Consider the following 21,695-nt stretch of genomic DNA (forward strand, 5'->3'; position numbering starts at 1 on the left):
AACAGCAAAGAAAACCGCACCATCTCCCCGGCCGGACGTGGGGGAGGGCAGACGGCTGCTGCTGTGTGATCCGGGCTCTTCGCTCACCCTCTCTGAGCCTTGCTACCGCCATCTGAGAGGTGTCCACAGAGGCTCCCGAATGACGCGTATCTCCAAGGGGAGGGGTTTTCTGGACTTTTCTAGAGCTTTCTAGAACTTCTCAAAGGGTGTTCTGCACCCAAACAGGGCAAGGAGCGACAGGATTGGAGACAACCCCTTCTGCTGTGAGTGTCCGTCCGGGAAGCGGCTGTGTATTCTCCTGCCCTGTTTCACCGTCCTGCTTCTCGGGTCCGGGGCCCAAGGGGAAGGGTCAGGTGGCCCCGAGGCCTTGTCGGGAGAGTCCCTGAACTCTTCCTGAACGGCTTCGACTCCCCAGGTCCTCCGATGCCCAGGCTGCCTGTCCGGCTCTTCCTCATGCCGCCTGTCATCCGGTCCGTGTGACCTTCCTTGACCCCCTTTTTAAAGCCCCGACCCCAGCACCCCAACATCCCCCACCCCCTGCTCTGCTTTATGTTTTGTTCAGAATGTATCCCCATCCAACAGGCTGGAATATGTTTACGAAATGTGCTTCTTCCCCTGTGTCTGTGTCTAGGATGTGAGGGAGGGAGGCCAGGGATTTTGTCCTTTTGTTCCCTGTCATGCCTAGAACTGTGTCTGGCACACAGTAGGCACTCAATAAATGTTTGCAGGAAGAAGGAATGGCCCCTGCCCAGGGCTGCCTGGCCGGCGTTTAGAGCCTGGGGCCCCGCGGACTCCCAGCCCCATCTTGTCCTTCCGCAGCCGCCGGGGCTGCCCCTGCAAGTCACTTCCTGGCTTTGTGCCTCAGTTTGCTCCTCTGCAAATGGGGGGTAACAGGAACTCCCATATATGGGAGCCCCCGGCCTTCGCTGTTTTTCGAAAAAATCGTTATTGGCATTCTGCTGATCTCTCCTAATTGGCTCGGAGGAGGGGAAGAAGGAGTGGGCCTGGGGCCAGCCTGGAGGCGGCGTCATAGGCCCAGAGAGGATGGAGTCCACCCCTTCTCCAGAATGAGGAAGGAGGGCCCAGCGGGCGCTGCGGGAGGCAGACTGTGGTCAGGGCCTTTCCTTGCCGGCAGCCCGCCCTCCCCGGGGGCACGCACCCTCAACCAGTTTGGCAGGGCCAGGCGGGCAGGCCTGGAGATGGGCGGGGAGCCTTGAGCCTCCGCACCTTCTTGGGCTCCTCCTCCTGCCCCCACCCGCCTGTGCCGGGCACTGAGGCCTCGCCGAGCGGGGTGCCCGGTGCCCGAGGCTGGGAAGTCAGGGGTCCCTGGGGGTGATCCCTCCCCCGAAGAGCGCGGCCCCCCGCGGGCCGCTGCCAGGAGCCCTCCCCGCGGCCGGGGCCATGCCGCCTCGTGCCCGCTGAGGCCCCCACCATGGCCCACTCGCTGACCTGGCGCTGCTGCCCCTGGTGCCTGACGGAGGACGAGAAGGCGGCGGCCCGCATCGACCAGGAGATCAACAGGATCCTGCTGGAGCAGAAGAAGCGGGACCGCGCGGAGCTGAAGCTGCTGTTGCTGGGTGAGTGGGGCGGGCGGGGCGGGCGGTGCCGGCGGGCCGGGACCGGGACCGGGACCCGACCCCCGCCGGCTGGGACAGTCGGGGAGCCCCGTTTCTGGGCGAGGAGACCAAGGCACAGAGACATCCCGGTCCAGCCCCCTCGCAGGGCACGTGCTGGCGCGGAGGTGACCCCGGGGCGGCAGGCCCAGCACGCCCTACCGGCTCGGGCTGCCGCGTCAGGGGAAGGGAGCGGTGAGCTCAGGTCTGCAGCCTGCCCAGGCCTCGTGCGCGGCCGTCCGTTCATCCGTCCGTCCGTCTGCACAGGGCCCTCCCGCCCTCTCCCCGGCCACGCGGCCCGCCACGGAGGGCTTGAGCCGTGTGTGTTCTCGCTATCTGCAGACTCCCCGGGCCAGAGCATTGCCAGGGGTTCTGACTGACTCACGGACGGGCTGACTCATTCATTCATTCATTCATTCATTCATTCAAGAGGCAGCGAGTAACAAGGGGTGCAGCAGCCACGGACACGGGCAATGTCCTGGCGTCCGTGGACCTCATCTTGCCATGAGGGAGACAGACGTTAGCCCATAAACCAATGAGCAGATAAAATAATTTCCGGCAGCAAGAAGAGCAAGGAGGAAAAGAAAACAGGGTGGAAGGGAGAGTGACAGGGCCGGCTGATTGGAAGACTCTGAGACTGTGGCCCCAGGAAGCTCAAAGTCTTGTCCTGCTCGCATGTCCACTCCCCTCTGGCCTTGCCTGCACGGGTCATCCTGAGCCCTGGGGTGGGGGTGCGGGGAAGGTGTCAGGGCTCCCGGAGTCACAGCTGCCGGCCGGCCCCGGGGCCAGGAGGCTGGCCATCTGTGCGGTGGCCTTGCTATTCCCTGGCTCGGTGGCCGGGGGCCCCCAGGATCGCGCCTGAATCAGGGCCCTTCTCACTCTAGTCTCATACGTAGTTTCGGTAAAAGACAACTGCCCCCCCCCCCATTTAGTTTTCCAAGAAAGCTGGCATGGGGATGGCCAGCCGGGTCCAGACTCCCGCCCTGTGGCCTCTCAGACCTCAGCTCCTGCTCCTTCCTCCCATAACCCTTTGGTGGCCACTTGGCTTCTTTGCTTTTTTTCATGGACTATTTTCTTTTCCTTAACTTTCCTTAACTTCCTTAAAACAAAAATGTTTTCCTTAAACTTTGGTAAAGTCATCAATGAGGCTGTCTGAGCCTGGAAGCTTTTAATTAAGAATTTAATTACTTTAATAGCTATCTCTGATTTCTTGAGACCAGGTAGGCTTTTACAGTAATAATAGGTGTGATATATGATGTGGGATTGATTACTTTTTAATAATAATATGATTAGGCCTAGCTAGGCTATTTCTTCTCGAGTGAGTTTTGGTTGTCAGTGCCTTTCAAAGCACTTGCCCTTTCCTTCGGAGCTGTCAAAGGGCTGGGCATTCAGGTATCTTCCACCCCCCCATCATCCTTTCAGGCCTGGAGCATTGGGGGGGTGGCCCCTCTTTGGTTCCATCTGCTTGCTTTTCCTCCACTCATCAGGCTCATGTTTATCTGTGATGGTGATCTTTCCTTGCACACCTCAAGTTCATACATGTGAACCTCAGGGCCTTTGCACGTGCTGTGCTCTTGCTGGGAGCTGTCAGCATCACCCACACCTCCGCACGGCTGTGCTCTCACTCTAGGCAGCATGGCCCGTGTGTAGCCTCCTCGGAGAAGTCTTTCTGGACTCACCGGCTGCAAAGGCCACCCAGGCTTCTCTTTCCTCCATTTGAACCCCTTGATCTTTCTTCCGAGCACTCACTCACCGACACCCTCTTAGACTTGTTCCCTTGTTCTTCGTTGTCTATCTCTCCAGTGACACAGCAAACAGCATGAAGGTGGGGACCGTGTCTCTCTCATTCCCATTCCTGGGGTCCCCAGCATCTGGCCCAGGAGCTCGGTGCCCAGAGCAAACTTTGTAAACGAATAAGGGAATGAACGCGTCCTGTTTTGGGGGCGATTTTTCCCGGTGCTGTGCCAGAGCTGGGCAGGTCCCTTGCCCCCCACGGCTCTGACTGCTGCCCTGCCAGCCCCACCTCAGGAAGCCCCTTCTGCTGGCGTCAGGTGGGGGGAGGGGAGGTGGCCCGCTTCCCACACGCTGGGACCTGTGGACCGTGCTGTGGACTGTGGTCTTGACCCCCCTCCCATCCCCCAGCCTTGAGGGCGGCCTCCACGCCACCCTCCCTTCTTGAAAACAGGAATTGAATCCAAAAGTTATTTTTTCCTGGAGGTGGTTGATCTTTTTGAGGAAGCAGCCCGAGGGGTCAGGAGTCTGTCCCTGACAAGAAGCGACCGGCGAGTTGGGGAGCGGGAGGCATCAGATTGAAGCCATTAGAGGAGCCAGCTCTGTTCACAGCACCTGAAGTAGAGAAGATGGGGAAACCGAGGCCCAGAGAGGTGAAGCGATTTGCCCAAAGTCACACAGCCAGCATCAGAACCTAGAATTCTGGTTCCAAAGTCCATGCATTTGACCTCCCTGTGCATGTGCCCCGGAGAGAAAATCACCGATTCCCCAGTGACAGATGGGGAAACTGAGGCCTAGGGAGGTGACGGGATTGGTCTGGGGTCGGCAGCCAGTCTGAGCCGAGCTGGACAGAGATGCTGAGCCGTCTGCCCTATAGCCGTCCAGGCCTGGCTCCCGTGCCCCCGAGGCTCCGTTTCCTGGAGCTGCCATCCGCCCGGGAAGGAGCCGCACGGGTGTCTCGTGATGCCCGGGCTTGGCACAGCCCCTCCCGGTGTCTGCGACGTTCCACTTCCTCATCCATCCCCAGAAGGAAGCAGCCACTTCCCTTCTGGCCCGCCAGGTGGGCAGAGCTCCCCCTGCGGCCCCCAGCGCCGCCAGGTGGGCAGAGCTCCCCCTGCGGCCCCCAGCCCCGCCAGGTGGGCAGAGCTCCCCCTGCGGCCCCCAACCCCACTGGGGGGGCTTTCCCGAAGCCAACCGGGAGCCTGGGTCTGGAGAAGTTCCAGAATCCTTTTTGGCTTCAGGACGGTCCTGGGCTGCAAAGAAGGGGTTCCACCCGCTGGAGTTTTCAGACTTCAGCCTGTGACCCATTCATGAGTCACAAGATCCATGTTGTGGGTGGTGACCAGGATTTTTTTTTTTCCTTTAACGAAACAGAAGAGAGGAGAAGAAAATCAAGTTAGCTGTTGATTTCCACACTCCCAGGGGGACCGACGTCTGAGAGGGCAAAGGGCGCGGTCCCCTGCGCTGGCCTCAGTACTCCCCCCCACCCCCCACCCCTGTCCAGCTTCCAAGCAGCTGCAGACGGATGACATCATCTGATACTTGGAAGACAGCTGACCCGGCTGGTTGGCCGTATCCCATTTTGTTGGCTTAGGACCTGTAAGGGCTCGAGTTTATTGCTCGGCTTCTCCGCTAGCTGTGTGACCCTGGGAAAATCGCCTCACCTCTCTGATCCCTGGGTATCTTCTGCAGATGGTGAACCAGTGGGAATCTTTGTGAGGACTGACTGAGGACAGGCATGGACTGTTCCGGCCCAGGGCCGGGCAGACGCCAAGAATTAAATCACGCTCCCTGTGATTACTGTTATGGGGAACTTTCTGGTATCCTACTTAAAACCCAGGAGCTCTGGACTCAGACGGAATGAGGTTTGCATCCCAGCTCGGCCACTTATCAGCTGCGTGGCCCACGGCAATCCCATCAGCCTGTCTGGGACTCAGTTCCCCCACGTGAAGAGTGAGCCAAGAGCCATCCCTCGGTCCGGGGAGGCTCTGGCAAGACAGTACGTGTTGGGCTCACGGCCACCACTGCCATGCCATGTTGCCAGAGCTCTGGGGGCCGAGTGATCTGTCTCCGGGCTCCTCCTGTGTGAGCAGCGGTGGCCTGACCCCGGCTTGTCCACTGCAGGGATGTTCAGTGAGCTGGATACACCCCAAGAAATTCCATAATCTCACACACATATGGCTCCACGCTGCAGAGTTTCAGCCGTGGACCTGTCGCATGGGGTGTTCGGGGAGAAACTTTTTATTGTGGAATAATTTTACACGTACAGAAAAATGGCAAAGGTAGTAGAGAGAGTTCCTGTCGACGGCTACACGGCTTCCCCTCGCATTCACGTGTCGGAGAGTGCGGCACGTTTGTCACGGCTGAGAAATTCACGCCGGACCCGGAATGTGATGGGTTTTCCCTGGGGCCCTTTTCCGGTTCTGGCATCGCACCGGGCATCTCACGCTGCATGTGAGTTCTCCCCGCTTCTTCACCTGGCCGTGTGAAATGCTTGCAGACCTCGCGGAGAAGTGGCGTCCGATTCTTCTGCAAATGTTGGCATTTCCCCATATTCCCTCTGTCCTCCCCCCTCTCCCGCCCTCTCTCTGTGTATATGGGTATGTGTGTATGTTCATTATTCATGTAATGCATCATTAATCTATAATTTGTTTTGCTATATATTCGTATATTTAGTATATACATACTCATTTTCCCCCCTGAACTGCTTGCAAGTAAGTTGCAGGCCTGACAACTATTTACCCCTAAATACTTCATGGGTTTGAGTCCCACCACAAAGCAGGGACCCCCAGGACGAAGACCAGGAGCAGGGGATGCGCGCACTGCGGAACCTTCCACCAGCCCGGCCCGCACACCTGGCTCACAGCCCGGCCGCTCTCCCCTTTCCCTGCAGATGTCCCTCAGGGCGGGAGAAAAGCAGCTCTTTCTCTTGGACCTCGAGTCCAGTGGCCTTAACAAACACCTGGTGTCACCCCAGCCGGCCCTTGTTGCCCTCAGATATGTGGGGACGGGGAGCTTCGGGGGGTCACACAAGACAGCGCCTCTCTTCTCTCTGGTTCCCACACTCCCCCCTCTCCACCTGCCTCTGCTCCCTCTGTCCCATTTCCTCTTTCTGGGTTCCAGCCAGACCACCCCTTCCTTTTCTGCTGCTCCCTGTTCCTCCTTCCAGTCCGCCACCCTGTCCCTGGAAGGACCCCCTGCCAGTGTCCCCCAGGAGCTGGGCAGGGCAGGAAGGTGTTGGAGGGGTCTCCTGGTCTCACAGCTCCTGCCCGGCTGTCACGCTCGCTTGACGAACAGGAAAACAGAGGCACACAGGGAGCGCAGGCTGCGGTGGGCTGAGCCTTGGTCTCTGAGCTGCCAGCCCCGGGCCGTTGAAGATCCAAGTGTTACTGTCGCAAGCCCAGGGCCGGCTTCCTGGCTGTGGGAGCGGGGCAGGCCCACAGTGCCCTGGGCTCAGAAGGGCCTCATCTTGCACTTGACCCCATAAATTGTGTAGCTGGCCCTGCAAGGACCCCTCTGGTCCCTCAGCAAGGTCTTGTTGAGTCTGTCTCCCAAATATCTCTCAAATGGCCCCTCCTCTCTACCTGGGTCCAGCCCCCATCATCACTCAGCTAGGCCACCACCCCGGACCCCCTGCTCATGCCCTTGCCCGCCAGTCTGTCTTTACTACAGCAGTCATTAGAGGGCACCTGTGAGGATCTGGGTCAGGTGTTCCACTCCCCACCGTCCTCCAGGGCTCCCACCTCCCTGGGGTCAAAGTCCAAGTCCTCTCTGTGGTCTCCTAGGCTCTGCACCACCTACCCCATCCCCTCCTGGCCCTCCCCTCCTCCCTCTCTCTCCTTTGCCCATTCTGCTCAAGCCAAATGGCCTCTACGCTGTTCCTCCAAAACACCAGGCCTGGTTCTGCCCCAGGACCTTTGCATGGGCTGTGCCCTCTATACGATGTGCCCTTCCTCCACATCTTGGCACAAAAGCAATCTTCCCAGCCTTCGGGGCTCCACTCTGCAAGTCACCTCCACTGGGAAGCCCTCCCGACATTCAGCTATAGTCAGCTAAACACTCTTTATTCTATTGTATTTCCTTCATGAAATTTTCTCTACCTGAAATTATTATAGCAAATAACAATAACAGCGATTCTAACTATAGTCAATGCTACTACCACTGACAACAGTGAACGCTAACGTAGCTCTTACTATGTCTAGGCGTGCCGCAAGCCAGGGGTCCACAAACTTTTTCTGTACAAGCAGATGGTAAACATTTTCAGTCCTGGGGGCCAGATGGTCTCTGTCTCCCTGCTCAACTCCGCTGTTGTATCGAGGAAACAGCCATAGACCATTTGTACGCACATGGGCGTGACTGTGTGCCAATAAAACTATTTATGGGCGCTGACACACGAATTTCATATCATTTCCACGTGTGACGAAATAGTCTTGTTTTTATTCCTTTCCATCATTTAAAAATGTGAAAACCACAACCGTAAAAAGTATTAGAGATGTAAAAGCCATCATACAAACTGCAAAAACTTGCTGGCCACGCAGAACCAGGCGGCCAGCCGGCTCTCCCGTCAGGCCATAGTTCGCTGACCTCCCTGGGAGCCCCTGACAGTGACCTCCTTTCCTGGGAGCTGGCGGGCAGGGTCTGTTGAGAACCCCATCTTACAGCTGGGGAAACTGAGGCCCGGAAGGCGAAGGCACTCACCCAGGGTCACGGAGTGCGGCCCCGGCCGAGCCAGGATTGGAGCCCTGCGGGCGTGGGCGGCGGGTGGCGGGAGCCCCAGGGCTGAGCTGTGCTGTGCGACCCCATGTGCGCCCCTGCGCAGGCACGGGCGAGAGCGGCAAGAGCACGTTCATCAAGCAGATGCGGATCATCCACGGCGCGGGCTACTCGGAGGAGGAGCGCAAGGGCTTCCGGCCGCTGGTCTACCAGAACATCTTCGTCTCCATGCGGGCCATGATCGAGGCCATGGACCGGCTGCAGATCCCTTTCAGCAGGCCCGAGAGCAGCGTGAGCATCCTGGGGCCTCCCGCATGGGCTTCAAGCTGGGTGGGGCCCTCTGGACCTTGGGGTGGGACCGTGTCCCTTCGGACCCCCAGACCCAAGCTGTGTCCACTAGGACTCCAGGGCAGGAGGTTCCCCTTGGACCCCAAAGTCCAGGCTGTGCCCCTCAGTGCCTCCGGTCAGACCCTGTCCCCTCAGACCCCCCAGGTTAGCACGTAGGGCATGGCCGTGTGTTTCAGGCCCCCAGGTCTTGTTAGGTTCACCCCAGCACTTTCCTGGGGATCTTCCATGCATCCCAGGCAGCTTGGCATCAGTGCCCCTCTCACATGTCCCCTGTGGACCTCCGGGCTGGGTCATCTCTCCCTGGACCCCGCGATGCCCAGGGTCGGAGTCCTGAACCAGCCCCTGTTTCGCCGTGAAAATGTTTGACTGCGTCCTGCCCGTCCTGCTGCAGGGAGGGCCGCTGTGCACGCACAGGTCACATCACTTTCTTATTAAATTTTGTTTGGCAACGCTTCCCACGAGCTTTACCCTCGTAGCCAATCTTGATGTGCGCGATGCAGGGCTGGTAACAGCAAATCTCTGGAGCGCGTTCACCTTCCTAACCACAACTTCATGACCCTTGGATGGCAGCTCCCCGAATCCCCCCTCCACCAGCCCCATTCCACTCTCTATGTCTGTGGGGTTGCCTTTTCTAGATGCCTTATGTGAGTGGGACCCTGCAGTGTTTGTCCTTCTGTGACTGGCTTATTTCCCTTAGCATGATGCCCCCCAGGTTCATTCGTTCATTCTGCATAGAAGTTGATGTGGGCCACAAAGTTGATGAGATTAGGAGACACCAAACTGTCTCCAAGCAGCAGTGCATGAAGAGTTCTGCTTGCCCCAAATCCTAGCTAACACCTAATGCTGTCCCCTTGTCGTAGCCATTCTGGTGGGTTCTTGGTCGTGTTTCGTTGTGGTTCTGATTCGCATTTCCCTGGTTAATAAGGAGGTTGCACACTTTTTCATATGTGTGTTGGACACTTGGATATTCCATTTTGTAAAGCACCTGTTCAAAACTTTTGCCCATTTTTGTTTTTGTTTTTAGTTTTGCCCATTAAAAAAAAAAAGTATTGTCAGTTTTTTCTTACTGATTTGTAGCAGATTCTTTGTATGTTCTGGATATGAGCCTTTGTTACATATTTTGCAAATATTTTCTCCCCTCATCTTCTCCTCTCATCTTCACTGTTTTCATGGTGTCTGGATGAATAGCTCTTAATTTTAATGCGGTCCAGTGTGTCAATCTTCTGGTTAATGGTGTGTTTTTTTGGGGGGAGGGTTGGAGCCAGATTGAGATGTTTTTCCACCCCAAGGTCATGATTAATTTCTCTATTGCTATCTTTTAAAGGGAGCTTTATTGTTTCATATTTAGATTTACATTCCACCTGGAATTGATTTTTGTGCAGGGTGTGAGGCAGGGATTATGTTTCTTTCCTTCTCCTCCCACCCCTGCTCCCCCCTGGGCAATAGTCCATCGTGCTACTGTCTCTTATGTTTTCCCCACCATACCACAGTCTCATCTTTGTGATAAATCAGGTGTTCAAATGTACCTGGACCTGCTAATGCTTGCTGTTCTGTTCTGTTGGTCAATTCATCTACATTTGAGTGAATATCACTTCATGTTAATGATTGTAGCTTCCTAATATTTAGGCTTCAAGCCTGCTAGTGTAAATCCTGCCAGTTTGTTCTTCAAAATTCTCTTGGCTCCTCCAGGTCCTTTTGCGTTTCTACATAAAGTTTAGAATTATCTTGTCAGTTTTTGTGTGCACGTGCACACACACACACACACACACACACCCCTTCACACCTTTCTGGGGTTTTGGTAGAATTGCATGGAATCTGTAGATTAATCTGGGGGAGAATTGGCAGCTTAAAAAAAATGCTGAACCTTTCAATCCACAAACGTGGCATAGCCCTCCAATGATTTAGATCCTTTAAATTTTCCTTATGATGTTTTCTACATTTCAGTGTAGAGAGCTTTCACATGTTGTTAAATTTATTCCTAGATATTTGATACCTTTCGGTGCTACTGTAAATGGGATTTAAATTTTTAAAAATTTCCACTGGTTCGTGGTTGATATATAGCCACATTTGATTTTGGTTTATTGATCTTGCATTCAGGGACCTTGCGAAGTGAACTTATAGCAAGTGTATTCTGATAGCTCATCTCTAGGCTGTTTTGGATTTTCTACATGTAGTCATATTACCTGTGAATAATCACAGTGTAACATATTCCTTTCCAAATCTGACACCTTTCCTATCTTTTTCCTGTCGTATGACAGTGGCAAGGACCTCAATACGCTGTTAATTAGAGATCGTGGAAATCTTAGTCACATTCCCAGTCTCAGAGGAACACACAGATCCGTGCGAGCCTGCGTCCATGTGCCCGGATGCACACCCATACACACGTGGACTCACAGGCCTATGCAAGCCCACACGCACACATACCCACGTGTGTGCACGCACCAGTGCAGTAGTCTGAGCAGCATTGATGCCTTCCTGCTGGAAAGAAAGGAGTAGAGATGGAACGGAGCTTGCTGTGAGGAGGAAGGGGAAACACACAGGGCCACTGGGCTGGCAGCTCAGGCTGCACGTGCCTCTACCTCCCCGAGAGACCTGGCCACAGGGCTTCATTGCACTACCTAGTCTGTGGAGGGGCGCCTGTAGCCACTTGCCTCATAAGCGTCCAAGAACAAGAGCTGACATCCACCTGTGTTCTCTGCTGCCCCTCTGCCCTCCGTCTGGGGACACACGGGGGCCGGAGGGAAGGAGCAGGACTGCAGTGTGTGTGTGCAGGGGGAGAGGGCCCCACAGCAGAGAGAGGCAGTGGCTTGCAGGGATGTGTGCAGGGCGGCCCTGCCCCGACAGGCTGCCCTGACGCACCCCGTGCATCCCTCCCCAGCACTATGCCAGTCTGGTCATGAGCCAGGACCCCTACAAAGTGACCACTTTCGAGAAGCGCTACGCCGTGGCCATGCAGTGGCTGTGGAGGGACGCTGGCATCCGGGCCTGCTACGAGCGCCGCCGGGAGTTCCACCTGCTCGATTCGGCTGTGTAGTGAGTCTGGGGCCCACGGGCGGCAGGAGTGGGGTGCAAGGCACAGTTGAGACGCAGCCAGTGAGGAACTCCTCCCGGGGATTGCTCTTGGACAGACAGGGCCCAGGTTGGTGGGCTCCCGCTGTGGGACATGCTGTGGGGTGGGCTGGCTATGGATGGTCTTGCTCCAGAGTGACGTCATTCCTGGGGGGGCACTGACCCAGGGTGACACTGTTCTGAGTACCATGCTGGGTATCTCGGGAGATTTGACAGCTGGGAGCCTGGTCCCAGGCTGTTACTTTTCTTGGGACATCGCCACTGGTTGACAGCTCCCTGAAGGTGACCCCCTCCCCCTCAGTGAGACTGCTCTTGAGTTCACACTGTCCTTGAGGTCGTGCTGCTCTGAGGGTGAAACTGCTTCTTCCCGATGCTCCCACAGCCTCAGGGTGATGCTTCTGGGCCACCTGCAGACCCAGAGATCCGGGCCCCTCCCCGAGCAGGGGCCTCCTGGGCTTTGGGTGGGGGGGTCTGAGAAACAAACTAAGGCTGCAAGACTGGGCCTCAGGGCTCCTTACTCCGCAGCTACCTGTCCCACCTGGAGCGCATCACCGAGGAGGACTACATCCCCACAGCACAGGACGTGCTCCGAAGCCGCATGCCTACCACTGGCATCAATGAGTACTGCTTCTCTGTGCAGAAGACCAACCTGCGGTGAGCTCACAGCCCAGAGTCAGGGAAAGCTTCCTAGAGGAGGGCAAAGGAACTGGGGCCCTGAAGGATGAGTAGGAGTTTCCCAGTCCCACTCCTCAAGGGGCTTCCAGGCTGAAGGGAGCAGAGTTGCATCTAGACACCTTCAGCCCCCTTGCAGTCAGGTCTGAGACCTGGAAGAGCCCAGAGTGGGGCAACCAGAGCTTTAGGAGAGCACGTCTTCCCAAGGAGAGGACAGTGGTATTAGGGCATTGAAGGATGAGGAGGAATTCACTAGGATAAGTCTTGAAGGGCTGCTGGGTAGGAGGAGACAGAGACTGTGTGGTCAGTGATATTCCAAAGGGATTGATTTAGGGCGGGGGAAGCTCAGAGGCTGATCCCCTTGAGGGGGTGAGGCTGGAGGTCAGGAGGCTCAGGAGGAGGCAGGAGCCATGATCCAGGCAGGAAGGATTGGTAAGGGCCAGAGCATCAGTCATGGGGATGGAAATGAAGGAATGGTGCAAAAATTGTTTTTGGTGTAGAATGGGCAGGACCAGATCTGTGTAGGAATCCAAGAGTCAAGGTGATGGGGTCAAAGTTCAGCCACGGTGGCACTGGCAGCCTAGGGGTATTCGATTAGACAATGAAGTCGTTCAGGGCACTACAGCCTGAGGGGTCTGGGGCATCTGGGAGGTGGCTGGACACACACAGGCCTGAGCTGGAAGGCAGAGGTGTGAGTGGCCAGTGCAGCAAGGGGTCATCCAGGCAGAGTGATGGCCAGTGTCAAAGACTAAGGCGAGGCCAGGAAGAGAACACCGAGAGCAGGGACTTCTGGGATTGGTGGTGAGAGGGTCATCAGTGACCTCAGCAAGCTCCATGTCGTGGGCTCATGGCAGGGAGCTGTGGAGGGTGCAGGGTGAGGACTGCACTCAGGGGTTGTGTTCATTTCACCAATACTGAGTCCCACACTTTCCTAGATTGACCCCCCGAACATGCTCCTTTGGCCTTTTCATAGTCCTAGGGTGGTTCCTAATTTTCTGTTTGCCATCAGTCTCCTCCCCTGATGGAGAGCCCCACAAGCCTAGGGGGTGATTTCGATTCTCCTGCTTCGCTAGTGATGATCGGCTCAGGATCAGAGTGGAAGTTGATGAATGTGGGAGGCTGCTTGGAAAGATGGAAGGATGAACGAGTGGATGGATGGGTGAGTGTATGTATGTGTAGATGTGTGGAGGGTGGGTGAATGGATGGATGAGCGGATGCATGCATGGGTAGGTGGGCGGGCGGATGGATGGATGGATGGGTGGGTGGATGGACAGATGGTTGGATGGAAGGATGGGTATGCGGGTGATGGATGGATAGATGGTGAGTGGTTGGATAGCTGGATGGGTGGATAGGTGGGTGGGCAGATAGATGGACAGATGGGTGGGTGGATGGGTGAGTATGTGGGTGGATGAATTGGGCAAAGTTTAGGATGAAGATAGAGGTTGGGGAAGCTCACAGGAAAAGCTGGGCCGAGGTGCTGGTTTTCAGGTGGGAAGCCTTGAGTGTGTTCTTAGGCTAGGGGCAGAGCTAATCCGTGGAGTGAGGGCTCAGAGGAAGCTGAGACTATGATACTGGAGGCTGGCAAGTAGCATCCCCCACATCTACCTCGGTCTCCAGAGCCCCACTCTCAACCACTGCACCTCCCCGTTCTGCTCTGGGATTTCAGGGAGTCTGAAGAGGCACAGGAGGGGCTGATCTCAGGGATCGGGAGCCACAGGCACCAGCCTTGGTGTCCCGTCCATACAAAGGGGCAAGTCCCTTCTTGCTCTGGGGCTTCTGGCATTTATGTTGGCTGCCTGGGTAACAGTCCCATCCCCGGGGAAATGACGCAAGCCTTGTTATCAGTGACCCACATTTCTTAGAGGAGAGAAGAGGAAGGCAGGAGGGCTCGGGCTTTTGTTGTGGTGTGTGGAGGTGGAGGCGGGGCCACACACAGAGGGGATGGTGTTGGCCCTTCAGAACAATGTGCGTGTCATGGGTGGGGAAACTGAGTTCTGCACATGTTCTGCAGTTTGCCCCAGGTCACCCACCAGAACCAGGGCAGATTCCGGATGTGTCTGCCCTGCTGTCCTCTACCATGGAGTGGAAATCAGGCAGCCCAGTGCAGAAGCTTAGCAAAGTCTCCTCTCCCGTGCCTCAGTTTCCCCATGTGTAAATGAATCAACAGTAACACCTGCCTCACAGGGCTGAAATGCAGTAACACAACAGAGGCATTGGCCCAGAGGCTGGCACCGATTCCTGCTGCTATTAAATATTGATCTTGACCTGCCCCAGACATGCCTGGGGTCTGGGGTGCCATGGCAGGGGGTCCCGATTGGGTCTCACAGGGGGTGATTCCTGGCAGGATCGTGGACGTCGGAGGCCAGAAGTCAGAACGCAAGAAGTGGATCCACTGCTTCGAGAACGTGATCGCCCTCATCTACCTGGCTTCGCTGAGCGAATACGACCAGTGTCTAGAGGAGAACAACCAGGAGGTGAGGGCCGCCGTGGGTGCAAGGGCGCTGCCTCCTGCTGGCCCCGGGATGCGCAGCTGAGCAGGAACCCCCCCACCACCACTCTGGAGTGGGTCCATGTGTGTCTGGCGTGGCTCTGAGCCTCACCCTCCACTCTTCCGTGGTCAGAGCTTTGAGTCCAACACACAGATCCAGAAGCACCTGGGTAGACAGGACCCTGGATACTCTCTCTCTCTCTCCCTCTCTCTCTCTCTCTCTCAAAGGGATGCTCGAGGCCTGAGACATGACCCCCAGGAAGCACAATGCAGCTGGCTGGGGAAAATGGGTCATGCCCCAGGGATGGTGTTCTGCTTTTATTCGGAAAGGCTGGGCATCGCTCTTTTGTGAACTCTACTCCTAATTAAGACCTGGCTTGTTTCAGACGTTTGCGCTTTTAGGGATTAAAGTTTCACCCGCACAGTCTGGGGAGGCCAAGGGTCGGATGCTAACGTTTTGACTCTCAGACCAAATGAAACAGAATGAATCTGAGGTCGTTCTGCCACACATCTTGCTCAAATGCAGCCACCCGCCATGTCCTAGTTTGCTGGGGCTGGAACCACGGAGACATCTCCTCTCCCAGCGCTGGAGACCACACACCCCAGATCAGCAAGGTGGCCAGGATCGTTCCTCCTAAGCCTACGAGGGAGACTCTGTCCCCAGCTCTCCCTGCTTCTGGGGGTCGCTGGCCATCCTTGGGCCACATTGCCCCACCTCTGCCTCTGTGGTCACATGACCTTATTCCATGTATCTGTGTCCCAACGTCCCCTCTTTATAAGGACCTCTGCCATTGGAGGTGGCGATCTAGTATGACCTCTTCTTAACTAGTTACATCTTCGAAGACCCTATTTCCAAATAAGGTCACATTCTGAAGTTCCAGAGGCACATGAACCTGTGGGGGACACTGGTCAAGCCAGTAGAGGCCACACAAAAGCATGGACACACCCCCTCTGACCCAGCTGGGAGCTGGGGAGCCCCAAGCTGCTGGACGTCAGGCTGACAGCCCATCTGCATGTGGAGGGGGAGGGCTCCTGTCTGGGCCAAGCTGACCATTGGAGCAATGACCTGCCTGTCCCCCCCCCCCCCCCGCCCCAGAACCGGATGAAGGAGAGTCTGGCCTTGTTTGGCACCATCCTGGAACTGCCCTGGTTCAAAAGCACATCCGTCATCCTCTTCCTCAACAAAACCGACATCCTCGAGGAGAAGATCCCCACTTCCCACCTGGCTACCTACTTCCCCAGTTTCCAGGGTGAGTGGTTCTAGAACTTTCTATACCCTGCACCTCCTGAAAGCAGCTCCCGAGAGAAATGCTGGTCCAGACTCTACCTCAGCTGGAGTTGGGGGAGTCTCAAATGGGATCGGACAGCCCTGAGTTCTGGACCCAAGCCGTGAGTCTGTGTCCCCCTCTGCAGAATGGGGAGAAAGCGACAGCCCCCAGCATTCTTGGTGCCGTGGCTTCAAGCAGGGAGCTCTAAGGAAGCAGGTGTCGTAGCTCTTTTGTGTGTGGGTCCGCTGTAGAGTTCATTGTCATAAGCCACACCTGGAAGGCGCCGGCAATTATTTCCAGAATCTGCCTAGATTTTTGAGATTTCTTTTTTGAATCTTTCGTAGTCATCTTATCTGTATCGAAGAGAGCAGATTCAAAAGAAAACCAATGACTGATCTTTGGACAAGTCCTTCCAAGGCATATGGCTCAGTTTTCAGAGATACAGCAACCCTCTTACATGCGGTGCCTGTTTTAGCCATGGTCGTGTCTCCGCAAGCGCGCGTCAATCAGGAGGACTGCAACCCTACATGGGGCGGGGGGTGGGGGGAGGTTGGGAGCGAGCCCTCAGCTCAGCCCGAGCGGCAAAGGGCCTGGCCTTCTAGAGAGGAGGCCGGGGAGTCGGCCACCGCGCCATTTAGCACATCCTACAGGGAGGGGAGGTGGAGTTCTGGTGGGTCCCAGGAAGGGCTGTGTGGGCTCGCACTTTCCCTGGAGGGCCACAGTGAAGGGGCTGGTGGAGGTCCCAGCTGAGCGACAAGCTGCCCCCAAAGTTAGGGGCTTAAAGCAGCCCTTTGACTTTGCTCACGTTTCTGTAGGGCAGGAAGTTGGGAAGGGTCGAGGTGGGTAAGTTCATCTTTGATGCGTTGGTATCAGCTGAGGTGGCCCGGATCGCGATACCCCTCCAACTCCCAACAATGTGTGTCTGATCCCTCTGCACCCCTCTCCCTCCCTGCCTTCCCCCTCCTTCCCTCTCCTGCTCTCTTCCCCCCACATCCCACCCCCTGCACCCCTCCCTGGCCCCATCTGGTGTCTCCTACTCCAGGACCCCTTCATGAGGCTTGGGCTTCCTCACAGCATGGCTGTTTCGGGGTAGCCAGACTTCAGCCCCGGGGTGGGTAGGGGGAGCCTCAGAAGTCCCGGATGGTTAGAGATGCCTCATTCTATTGGTCAAGCAAATCACTCAGGCCAGCTCAGGCTCAAAAGGAGGCAAACAGACGCCCCTCTTGACAGCCAGATGGCACCCACCTACAGGGAGGGGAGTGATGGCGGCCGTGCTGGGGACAAGCTGGCTTCATTTCCTGGGGCCACAAACTAGGGGGCAGAAAACAACCGAAGTGTACCCCTCTCTGGTAAGGATGCCAGAAGTGTGAAATCAAGATGCCAGCAGGATTGGTTCCTTCTGGAGGCTCTGAGGGGACATCTGTCCCAGGCGTCTCCTGCAATCCTTGGGGTTTCTCGATTTATAGACCCATCACTCTGATCTGCCTCAGTTGTCACACGGCCTTCTGTGCATGTGTGTGTGTGTGTGTGTGTGTGTGTGTGTGTGTGCATGTGTCTTTCCTCTCCTTATAAGGACTCCAGTCATTGGCTGCTGGGCCCACTCCGATCCAGTGTGACCCCATTTCAGGCTAACTACATCTGCACAGACCCTATTTCCCACCAAGGTCATAGTCTGAGGTTCCGGGTGGACAGGGATTTGGGCAGGTGCAGCCCAAATGCTTGGTGACACCACCGTGGATGAGACCCTTGGCCTTGTCAGGGCTCAGAGCCCATGTGAGCCCATCTCAGCCAATCAGACCCAGAAGACCTGGGGGCCTGGGACACAGATGTCAACTTATTCCAGCATGGCGGACAGCCCTTACTGCCTTCCCAGCTGAACAGCCTTGGGAATGGGAACATGGCCCGGAGAGTTTGGGATGTGGATAAAGTGGACAGTTTTGAAGGATTTGTTTTCCTTCACATCAAAGGGAACCTTCATGACTCATCTTTTTCTTCCAGCCAGAGGCTGGAGTACTCTTTGCCAACTTCTGGCGCTCAGTCCTTCCCTCTTCTGTCCTAAATAACATCTGTGATTATAACAACAGCTCACGCATCGGACACCGTTGGAAGCACCGTGTGCAGTGGAATTCCTTCTTCTCACCACCATAGAGTTGGGGAAACCGAGGCACAGGGAGGTGCAAAACACTTGCCAAAAGCCGCACAGCCAGTGAGTGGCAGAGGCAGGATTCGAACCCAGGCTGTCTGCATCAGGAGCCTCCAGCCTTACCCCCTTTTTGGAAGAATGACGATAACATTCTGATTATTGAGTGCAGAGTCCTCTACATGATTGTGTTGACTCCGAGCAATTCGGGGAGGCTTGGGACTGTTAGGACCCCCATTTTACAAATGAGGGAACTGAGGCTCACAGCAGTTGCATGGACTTCCATATAAGGCAACCCAACTAATAAGTAGCAGAGCCAGGGCTTGGGTGCCAGAAGCCTTAGCTCATGTAGTGCTTGAGACAGACACAGACACAGCAGAGAGACGGAGCATGTCAGCTGCCTCCTCAGGGTGGCCATCCCTCCCCTTCTCTTGGCCTCAGTTTACCCATCTGCACTCTCAAAAAGATCTTTCTCCACAGCTCCAGGTTCCCATCCCCTCAATTGCCAAGTCCAACCAAGTGAGAGGGTTTCTTTCTTTAACACAGTTCTACCTAAAGTCCCAGGCCCAAGTCTTATTGTTCCATTCCAGGTCATGTGACTCATCTAAGTCCATTCTTGAGGCTCCCATTGGCTGGACCTCGTGGTCATGTGACCCTCTGGAAAGACCAAAGATGGCGCTGGCCTGCACCTTGGTGCATGTCCCTGTGGCCCCTGCAGCCCTGATGTAGTGCCTGTCTGGAGCAGGGTCTCCAGATCCCCCTCCGTGGCCCAGAAGGGAGAGTCTCCCACCTGCCCCACAAGCCGTGTGCCCTGACTGCCCACCCCTTTCCCCCCAGGCCCCAAGCAGGATGCAGAGGCAGCCAAGAGGTTCATCCTGGACATGTACACGGGCATGTACGCTGGCTGCGTGGACAGTGCTGACGGGGGCAGGAGGGGTCCGCGCTCCCGGCGCCTATTCAGCCACTACACCTGCGCCACGGACACCCAGAACATCCGCAAGGTCTTCAAGGACGTGCGGGACTCGGTGCTGGCCCGCTACCTGGACGAGATCAACCTGCTGTGACCCAGGCCCTGCCGCCCCTGGGCTCAGACCCATGCGTGGCAGATGGGACCTGCTGGCGGACCGGTGCTCCGTGAGCCCAGGTGCCCCTTGTCACTCAGCCCCAGGTCCCGGTGGCGGGAGGGCTGTGAGTGAGTCAGGGGTTGAAGGCTGGTCGGTGCCCCCTCCTTTCTCTGCCCCTCACCAGGACAGCCCCTGCGTTTGTCCTCCCTTGACTCTGTTTACCTCCTCGGAAACGGAGCACAAGGGCCACTTGGGATGGCAGGATGGAGGAAAAAGTGAGGGGAGCAGGGGATGGAGGACTTGCCCCACCCCTGGGTAGGTCCTCCCCAGGGAAGAGGCCGCGGACCCCCACGGAGGTGATGCGCCATCCCAGTGACAGGGGAGTGGTCCTTCAGTGCGAGGGACCGGACTCTGGCGCCCCCTAGCGGACAGGAGGCGGCATCTACCAGCCCGAGGTCTGGGTAGCGCCGGACTTCTGTTCAGGCGAGAAGAGAGACATGGAAAACGCTGTCCAGAGTCTGTGCCTTAAAGTGTGTCCTGCTCTGTTTACAGACGAGGGAAATGGGCCCACAGGCATTTCCCCCACTTCCCAGGCTGGGGGCCGGGCGCACTGCATCTTACAACCTTTCTGTATTTATTCCCTCCCCTTCTATGGGGCCCTTGCAAGACATTAAAGACGTGACAGTCTGGAGGCCTATGATTTCTTAGGGGCGTCCTGTGCCTCAGTGCGCAGCCCCTTCTCAGGGCGCCTGTTGCAGGCGGGGTAGACACGTGGAGAAGGAGGGGAAAGTTGGTGTTGACCCCCCAACCTGTGCAGGGCCCGTCCTCGGAGCTGTGTAGGACTGACACTCTTGGAGCCGGAGGCCGGGAGTCGGCGTCTCTCCCTGTACGGGGTAGGGGGGGTGCATTTGAGCCCCGTCTGTGTTGCTACTCACCCCGAATTCCAGGAGCCACGACCACCTCTGATGAAGGTGGAGAAACGGATGGAACGGCTCCCCTTGCCCCAGACCGCGGTCGCCCACGGTCCTCGCGGCTGTGACACAAGCCAGCCCACCTGTTTTCAGGTGGGGAAACTGACGCAGAAATGCAGTCCTTTGCCTGAGGCTCCAGCCTGTGCGATGGCAGCGCCAAGATACTGATTCATTCCACACTTTTTTTTTTTACTTTTAAAATGATACACTTTATTTTTCAGAATAGTCCTATTTACAGAAAGGATTGTGAAGGTGGTGCAGAGAGTCGCCCCGTGAAGCCACAGCCGGTTTCCCCATTACTAACACCCTACGTTAATATGGTACCTTTTTTTAAAAAAATTAATGGACCAACATTGACTCGTTATGAACTGAGGTCCACACTTTACTCAGATTTCCTCAGTTTTTCCCTAGTGTCCTTTTGCTGTCCAGGACCCCAGCCCGGACACCACGCGAGCGACATGAGGCCGGGATGTCTCCTGAGGCGCTGCTGGGCTGTGACAGTTTCTCAGACTTTTCCTCGTGTGAATTTTAAAGAACTTACTGGCTTTTTCCCCAGAGATTCATGAATCGGGGAGCATCCCATCTTCCCTTGTTTTCGATGACCCCGGCAGTTTTGACGCACGCTGGTCAGGGGTTGCATTTACTTCACGCAGCTGCTGAAACAAAGTGCCAAAGCCCACTGGGTGACTTCCATAGCAGAAAAGTTCTGTCCGTTCTGGAGGGCAGAAGTCAAGGTGGGGCAGGGCGCGCTCCCTCCAGAGCCTCAGGACGGGGTCCTTCCAGCCCCTTCCAGCTTCCGGGGGCTCCAGGCGCCCCCTGGCTTGTGGCCGTGCCCCTCCATCGCTGCGTCTGTGTCTGTGTCCACATTGCTCTCCCTTATAGGGGCCCCGGTCATATTGAATGGGGCCCCACTCTAACGACCTCGTCTTAACTTGATTACGTCTGCAAAGACCCTGTTTTCAAAGATCACATTCCCCATGTCCCAGGGGTTAGGACTTGACCGTATCTCCTGGACCGTCCCTCGGTGGAGGTTTGCCTGGTGTTTTCCTCATGATCAGGCTCAGGTTATGGGTTTTAGGGCAAAGGACCCCAGAGGCAAAGAGCCATTTCCACCGCATCATATCAAGAGCGCGTGCGGGTGCTGTCAGCCCGTCCCCACTGTGGACCTCGGTCACCTGGCCGAGGAGTCACTCAGTGCTTTCAAAAGCTTTTTTTTATCGTGGGGAATATCAAACCTACAAAAGCAGGGAGGTGAGTCAGGGCTGCACCTGGACGTTTGTGAAGGAACCTGGACGTTCCTTCACGGGCCGCCTCTGCGTAACTGCGGCCAGTTATTGTCTTACAGCTGTGTTGGTAGAAAGACCAATGAAATCCAGACTGGGCTCATTACGTATTCATGATTGCTGTGTTCATTTTATTCTTCTCATCTCAAAGAGACATTAAAAACATTTGCACACTGGGGCGCCTGGGTGGCACAGCGGTTGAGCGTCTGCCTTCAGCTCAGGGCGTGATCCCGGCGTTACGGGATCTAACCCCACGTCAGGCTCCTCCACTATGAGCCTGCTTCTTCCTCTCCCACTCCCCCTGCTTGTGTTCCCTCTCTCGCTGGCTGTCTCTA

General features: G+C 56.2%; 1 protein-coding gene across 1 annotated transcript; it reads left to right on the forward strand.

Annotated features, from left to right (window-relative positions):
- On the forward strand, positions 1-21,695 carry GNA15 (G protein subunit alpha 15). Its single transcript, XM_026481022.4, has 7 exons — positions 1-1,577; positions 8,164-8,348; positions 11,284-11,438; positions 12,000-12,128; positions 14,491-14,620; positions 15,731-15,884; positions 18,880-21,695. The coding sequence occupies exons 1-7, from the start codon at positions 1,433-1,435 to the stop codon at positions 19,104-19,106; spliced, it is 1,125 nt and encodes a 374-aa protein (XP_026336807.1). The 5' UTR covers positions 1-1,432; the 3' UTR covers positions 19,107-21,695.

This window comes from Ursus arctos, unplaced genomic scaffold (assembly GCF_023065955.2).
Source record: "Ursus arctos isolate Adak ecotype North America unplaced genomic scaffold, UrsArc2.0 scaffold_14, whole genome shotgun sequence".
NCBI lineage: Eukaryota > Metazoa > Chordata > Mammalia > Carnivora > Ursidae > Ursus > Ursus arctos.

What these genes read in the sequence shown, in the direction of transcription:
- GNA15 (XM_026481022.4), top strand. Translation starts at nt 1,433, where the DNA reads ATGGCCCACTCGCTGACCTGGCGCTGCTGCCCCTGGTGCCTGACGGAG. An exon ending in CTGCTCGATTCGGCTGTGTA is followed by an intron (nt 11,439 to 11,999) that starts GTGAGTCTGGGG and finishes CTTACTCCGCAG; the next exon opens with CTACCTGTCCCACCTGGAGC. An exon ending in TAGAGGAGAACAACCAGGAG is followed by an intron (nt 14,621 to 15,730) that starts GTGAGGGCCGCC and finishes CCCCCGCCCCAG; the next exon opens with AACCGGATGAAGGAGAGTCT.